The 7,494-nt window shown below is 40.5% G+C and overlaps 1 protein-coding gene across 1 annotated transcript in view; it reads left to right on the forward strand.

Annotated features, from left to right (window-relative positions):
• The window catches only part of LOC114025101 (maestro heat-like repeat-containing protein family member 1), a 107,057-nt gene that overhangs the window by 67,577 nt on the left and 31,986 nt on the right, over positions 1-7,494 (forward strand). Inside the window, 3 exon segments of the mRNA XM_027838436.1 lie at positions 3,189-3,318; positions 4,119-4,214; positions 6,902-6,997. Of these exon segments, the coding sequence (XP_027694237.1) occupies positions 3,189-3,318; positions 4,119-4,214; positions 6,902-6,997 (322 nt within the window).

A 7,494-nucleotide genomic window follows, 5' to 3' on the forward strand; every position in this document is an offset into this window, starting at 1 on the left:
TATTTTTAGTTGATTCTCTAGAGTTCTGTAAGTAAAACATCATATCATCTACAAAGAGTGATGATTGTTTATGTTTACTCATTGTTTATGCTTATTTCTTTAATATCTTTTTCTTATTGCTACAGCTAGCATTTCTAGTATAATATTGAATAGCAATGGTGATAATGGACATCCTTGCTTCACCTCTGATCTTATTGGAAAAGCTTATCCTCATTACAGATAATGCTGGCTTTTGGTTTTAGATAGATACTATTTATCATTTTAAGTAAAGCTTCATTTATTCCTATGCTTTTTAATGATTTTTAACAGGAATGGGTATTATAATTTGTAAAAAGTACATATATTATTCTTGTTGTTTTTGTTATTAATATGAACAATTATAGTTCTCCTAATATTAAAACAGCTCTGTATTCCCGGTACAAATCCAGCATAATTATAGTATATGATCTCTGTGAGATATTACTAGCTAATTTGTACTAGTATTTTGCTAGTATCCTTCACTGTATAAACTCTTCCTTGTGCAACCTATTTTGAGATAATTTTCCTCGTTGCTTCTCTCTTACTTTTCCCCCCACCCCCAGTACATTCCTCTTCCATTATTGTTTTGAGAATAGAATCAAACATTATAGAATCACACCCAGTTTCACTGTCTAGTTGGACTCTCTCTAAGATCTCTGGTGATGATAAAATTCTGAGATGCTACAGTTATCATCTTCTCATATAAGAATATGGGGAAGATATTAACCTCATTTACTCCTTTATGATTTCTCACTCATATTTACCTTTTTATGCTTCTCTCCAGTCCTGTGTTTGAATGTCAAATCTGCTCAGCTCTGATCTTTTCATCAGAAATGCTTGAAAGTCCTCTTGTTTCATTAAACATCTTTCCCCCCCTAAGAACAATTGTGCTTAGTTTTGCTGAGTAGGTTATTCTTGGTTATAAACCTACATCCAGCTAAGTGGTTAGTGGATAGCGCACCAAGTCTAGAGTCAGGAAGACCTGAGATCGAATTCAGCCTTGGAAACTTACTAGCTGTGTGACCTTGGCAAGTCACTTAACCTCTACTTGCTTCAGTGTTCTCCACTGTAAAATAAGGGTAATAATAACACCTTACTTCCTATGCTTGTTGTGAGGATAAAATGTAAGAATATTTGTAAAGCACTTAACATAGTGCCTGGCACATAGTAGCACCATATAAATATTGTTATTGATTATATCTTTTGCCTTCTGAAATATCATATTCCAAACTCTTCATTCATTTAGCATGGCTGCCAAATCTTCTATGATTCTGACTCTGAGTCCACAGTACTTGAATTCTTTTTTTGCAACCACTTGTAATTTTTTCCTTGACCTGAAAGCTTTGGATTTTTGTTACAATATTGCTGATAGTTTTCATTTTGAGGTCGTTTTCTGGAGGTGACTGTGGATTTTTTTTTTATTTCAATTTTGCCTTCTGATTCTATGGTATTTTTTTATGACTTCTTTAAATAAGATGTTGAGGCTTTTAGGGTCATGGCTTTCAGGTATTTCAGTGATTCTAAAATTGTCTCTCCTCAATTTGTTTTCAAGGTCAGTTGTTTTTCCTATTAGATATTTCTTATTGTCTTCTATTTATTTCAGCTTTTTGACTTTATTGTTTCTTGACGTCTCATGGAGTCATTTGCTTCCATTTGACCACTTCTAATTTTAAAGGAGTTATTTTCTTCAGTAAGATTTTGTACCTCTTTCACCAAGCTGTCAATCTTTCTTCCATAGCTCTCACTTGGTTTATAATTTTTTTTTCCTTCTAAGAATTCTTGTTGGGCTTGTATCCAATCTTTATTTCCCCTTAAGGTTTTGCTTGTAGCTTATTTCAAGTCATTGTCTTCTTCTGGGTTTGTATCTAATGATCAGATTCTTCTTCTTCTTCTTCTTCTTCTTCTCCTCATTCTCCTTTTTCTCATTCTCATTCTTCTTCTTATTCTCTTAGCCTATTTTTAACTTTGGACTTTATGTTAGTGCTGGAATATGTGCACTTCTGGGAGTTGGGGGACATCTGGCCTGGGCTTCGGTCCTTTTATATATTTCTGCTGTTTTCACAGCTCAGTCTGGAAGCCTGCAAGTTTTAAATACTACCAAAAAAGTGTGATCCAGGAAAAGCCCTATCCACTGCCCTCCTTGTCTATGCTCTCCAAATTCCTGACCCAGGATTAGGTCTGTTGCCTTGCATATTTTAGTAGACTGCTATTGAATTTGGTCATGTTTACCTATTTGGAAGTTTTACAAGTTCAGAGCAACTGAATTTCTGACTTTCCTTTGGTCCTGGACCCCTATCTCGGTTATTCCACTACAGCCTTATGTGCTGGGCTAAAAGCTAGAACTGAGTCTTTGCTCTGCTCCTGAGCTCAGAAACACATGACTATATTTCCAGAATTTGTTCCTTACTTAGTACACATCTAAAGTCCACACTCAGATCCCTACTCTGTGCCCTGGATCTGTGATGCAGAACTGAGAAATGGGCAACAGAATTGCTAAATGGTACTCATTCCTGCACCCAATGCTACTGCAGGATTCCCCAAAATCTCAGTCCAGGTGTTTCCTGCCCTGGTGATTTGTCTTAGTACCCTTTCCAAATCCTGAGCAGTGGAATATTGGCTGTTGCAGCCGTGTACATGCTCTCGGTCAGTACCTGTCCCCATTGTCCACAGATTTTTTTCTCTCTGTCTCCCTAAATAGCCTTGGGTTGGAAAAATGACACAATGTGACTTCATCCTGGCTTTACTGATCAGAATTTGATCTGGTCCATTTTTTAGGTCATTGTGGAAAAGGTACACTGGCTGAGTTAGGCAAAAATACTTCCTGTCCCTCCCCACCATTTTGACTTTACCTCTAAACCTGGATCACTGAGGACCTTTTGACCATACTGCCTCCATGCTGATTTGATGGTTCAATGTTCCAGCCAAACAGCAGCTCTCTGAGGGAAGGGATACAGGTACTACATTGCTGCCCCCATTTTACAGATGAAGAACCTGAGACTTGGAGAGAGTCATTGATTCCTTCAAAGTCCACATTTAACAAGGGGTGCAGCAGGACTAAAGCTCCGATCTCCTGGCTCCAAAGCTAGGGCCTTGTCCCATTATGCAAAGAGCAACGAACATCTTCACTGGGAGCTTGAGCTTAACAATCTCCCTTTTTCCTCTCACCTTAGGGAACTGTACCCACCCTTGAATATGGAAGAGATAGACTTGATCATCAGCTGCTGCCTCAAATGTGTGTTCTCCCCACCATCTGCAAATGATTCATTGAAAGAGACATCACCACTAAGGGCACCCATGAAAGTGAGTTTTCAGTGGGCCCCATTCTTATCAGAGCAACCTGCTTTACCCCATCTCACCCAATGGCCTAATTAGTTCTTACTGAGACTAATACAATAGCCTCCTAATTGTTTTCCCTGTCTCAAGTCTCTCTGTGTCTCTGTCTCTGTCTATCTCTCTGTCTGTCTCTGTCTGCCTCTGTCTCTCTGTCTCTGTCTCTCTTTCCCCTCTCTCTGTCTCTCTTCTCTCTCTCTCCACTCTGTCTCTCTCTCCCTCCCCTGTCTATATCTCTCCCTGTCTCTGAGTCTCTGTCTCTTCCTGTCTGTCTCTCTCTGTGTTTTTGTCTGTCTCTGTATGTCTGTCTGTCTCTCCCATCTTTCATACAGCTGCCAGTCACATGTGCCCAAAGCACAGGTTGGATCATGACACTTCCTTGTTCAATAAATTCTAGTAGCACTCTATTCCTCTAAGATCAACTCACTCAACTTTTCTTACTCATGTTTTCTTTTCACGTAGTATAAATAACTGACACTTATAAAGAATTTTAAAGGTTGTAAAACATCTACCTTATTTGAACCTCACTACAACCCTTTAATGTCAGTATTATCCCCATTTTACAACTGAGGAAACAGCTCTGAGAGACTTTCCCAGGGTCACACAGCTAGTGAGTGACCAAGGTAGAGTTTGAACCCAGGTCTTCATGACCCCAAATCTAGCACCCTAACTAGTCAGCCAACCTGTCTCTGTATCATGCTTGACTTTTTTCAGGTTCTCTGCATTCTTTCCCATGGGCCCATTACCTCATAATACTCTCTTTGTTTCAGTCTCTGAGCCAGAAAAAGATTGAAGCCCTGGATAATGTCATCATGACCATCCTGGAGAGTCAACCAACACCAGAAATTACATTCAGGATTTTCAAAGTAAGATGAGTTTGTGGAGCAGAAGGTGACCTAGCGACAGTCCTTGGGAGATAGTGGGATGGGGAGTTAGTTCTTTACATTGTTGGCAAAAGGCTAGATGTTCATCCAAGTCATCCCTTTCTCTCCCAATATTGACTCTATCACTGGTTCTTATCTGCTAGTTGCTTCTCTGTTGCAGAGATCTCCATCATTTTAAAGAAAAATTTCCCTTGACATTACCATCTTCTCAAGCTACTGTCTCATCTTTCCCTTCCCTTTCATAGACCGATTCCTAGGGAAGGGGGGAACCTTTTTGTACTCTCTGCCTTCTCTTTCTCTCCTTTCACTAAATTCTCAGTCTCAAGAATCTGGCTTCCAATTATCATACAATTAAAGCTTTTCTCTCCAAGGTCATCAATATCTGTATAAGTGCCAAGTCTAATGGCAGTTTTTTCCAAGTTATCATTCTTCTTGATCTCTCTGCAACATTTGAAACTCTCTCTGGATTTTCATGACACTGCTCACTGCTCATTTCTCTTTCTCACTCTCTGTCTCTTCCTGTCTCTGTCTCTCCCTGTCTTTCTGTATCTTTCTCTCTGACTCTCAGCATCTCTGTATTTGTCTGTCTCTCTGTGTGTCTCTGTGTCTGTATCTGTTCTTGTCCTTTTTCCTCTCCCTTTCTCTGTGTGTCTCTGTATCTCTCTGTATCTTTTTCTCTGATTCGTAGTGTCTTTCTATATTTGTCTATCTCTGTGTGTATGTCTGTCTCTGTATCTCTGTCTTTGTCCTTTTTTCCTCTCTGTCTCTCTGTCTTTCTCTCTCTGTCCTTTTTTCTCTCTCTGCCTCTCTCTATGTATTCTGCCTCTCCCTGTCTCTGTGTCTTTCTCTTTGTCCCTCTCTGTGTCTTTCTCTCTGACTCTCATGTTTCTCTGTCTCTTTGTATCAATCTCTCCCTCTCTCTATCTTTGTCCCTTTTTATTTCTCTGTCTCTCTCTGTATGTCTCTGTATCTCTCTGTCTCTCTATCTCCCTTTCTCCCTCATGCTCTCTCCCCCCTTCTCCTACCTGCTTGGTCTCTCCTCAGTTTCCTTGTCCATATCCCATCCCCTAACTGTGGGTTTATCCCAAATCTCTGTTCTAGACCTTCATCTCTACTTTTTTTTTCCATACACTCTCTCTTCGTTACCTCATCAGCTCCCATGGTTTCAATTATCACCTGTAGGAGGCTGATTCTCAGATCTATATGCCCAGTCCTAATAATTCTCCTAAGGTCCACTCTCTTATAAACTGCCTATTGGAAATTTCCCACTGGCTATCCAAAGATATCCTAAGCCCGACATGTCTAAAACAGAATTCATTGTCTTTCTTACCCAACCTAAACCTACCCCTCTCCATAACTTTGTCACTTTTATCAAGGGTGCCATCATTCTTTCACCTAAGTTCCTGACCTCAGAGTCATCCTCAACTCTTCACTTTCCTTCTCTCCCATAAAAAACCAGGTGCTGAGCCTTGTCAATTCTATCTCAACAACATTTCTCACATCTCTTCTCTTTACTCATACAAAAGATCTTAGCTTAAAAAGGCCAAGGTCTCCCACTGCGTTCAGGGCCACCTCCAGTCGTCCTGATCTATATCTTGCCACTGGACCCAGATGGCTCTAGAAGGGAAAGTGAGGTTGGTGACTTTGCACAGCCCTTCCTTACTTAAATCGAATTCACTTGTATGTCATGGTATCACCTCCCTGATGTCATGGTCCTCTTTGAGAATGAGGGACAAACAACAACATCTGTGAGCAGTAGTAGGAGCTGCTCCACTGGGGACCCAACTGGAACTGACTAGTTAGGCAACACAGCTTCTTTGTTTGTTTCTTTCTTCCTTCCTTCCTTCCTTTCTTTCTTTCTTCCTTCCTTCCTTTCTTCCTTTCTTCTTTCCTTCCTTCCTTTCTTTCTTTCTTTCTTTCTTCCTTTCTTTTTCTTTCTTTTTTCTTTCTTTCTTTCTTTCTCTTTTTCTTTCTTTCTCTTTCTCTTTTTCTTTCTCTCTCTTCCTCTCTCTTTCTTTCTTTCTTTCTCTCTCTCTTCCTGTCTGTCTCTCTTTTTCTTTCTTTCCTTCTTTTTTCTTTCTTCTGCCCCTTCCCTTCCCTTCTCTCTGTCCACATAGGGTAACATATCCTTACTTGTGGGTGCTCTACCCAAAGGAATGTCAATTTTGATCTCTGAAACTTCATAAGATATCTTCGGGTTTCTGGGCTGGATTTATTTCTTAAGGACCATGGCTTAAACCCAAATCACTCTGGCTCTCATTGATTGGCCAGCAATAGGCCCCAGGCCAAGCTCTAGTTGGTCATTGTTTGGGCCCTAAATGGCTCTGAGTGAATGTAAATAGTAATTGTTTCTGGGAGGGTCTTCCCTGCCCAAATTGATTTTTTTTTAAACTAGGTCAAAGAGGCCATTCTCTGTCTCACTTCTTACCTAGCCTTAATCACTGAATGGGGGTTGCCTCAATCAGACTGAGACCTGTAAAAAACCTTAGCTTAAAAAGGCCAAGGTCTCCCACTGCATCCAGGGCCACCTCCAGTCTTTCTGATCTATATCTTGCCACTGGACCCAGATGCCTTTGTATCCCCAATGCCTAGTACAATGCCTGGCACATAAGCAGCCACTTAATAAACTTCTGTTGGTTTATGTATTGATGATCTCCTCTCACCCACAGCACCTTTCTGACTTGCTGGGATCAGAGAAGCCAGTGCTGCGCATGGGAGCAATGAGATTAAGCCAGCTGCTCTTCTCTTTCTATTACACATCTGAGGTGATGTACGGGTTTATCTATGGGAAGAGTCAGGGATATGAGAACCAACTCATTTCCAAGCTGTGTTGTGAGAATTGAGGTTGGGAGAGATTCATTGTACAAGGTCACCTGTGTGGAAAAACCAGTTCTGCCATCCAGAGAGATAATACTTCTTTGTCCACATCACAAGGGTAAGAACTGTACTTTCCAGGTCCCTCATAAAAAAACCATTACATCAGTAGAAAATAGAGGCCTGGAAAAGATTCTGGTGTACTCTGGGCCAGGCAAGGTTAGAAAATTATGGATGGAACTATGGATTATGGGTTATGTAATGAAAAGGGTTGGGAATCAGATGGCCAAAGTTTGAATACTTGTGCTACCTTGGGCAAGTCACAACCCCTTTCTGTCTCCATTTCCTCATCTGTAAAATGAAAGGGTTCAATCAGATGGTATCTAAGGTTTCTTCCACCTGAGGATCTGTGATTCTGTTGTTCTTTGTTACTTCCCAAAAATGGCTT

The sequence above is a fragment of the Vombatus ursinus genome, unplaced genomic scaffold (assembly GCF_900497805.2).
Source record: "Vombatus ursinus unplaced genomic scaffold, bare-nosed wombat genome assembly UNPS02014826.1, whole genome shotgun sequence".
NCBI classification, from domain to species: domain Eukaryota; kingdom Metazoa; phylum Chordata; class Mammalia; order Diprotodontia; family Vombatidae; genus Vombatus; species Vombatus ursinus.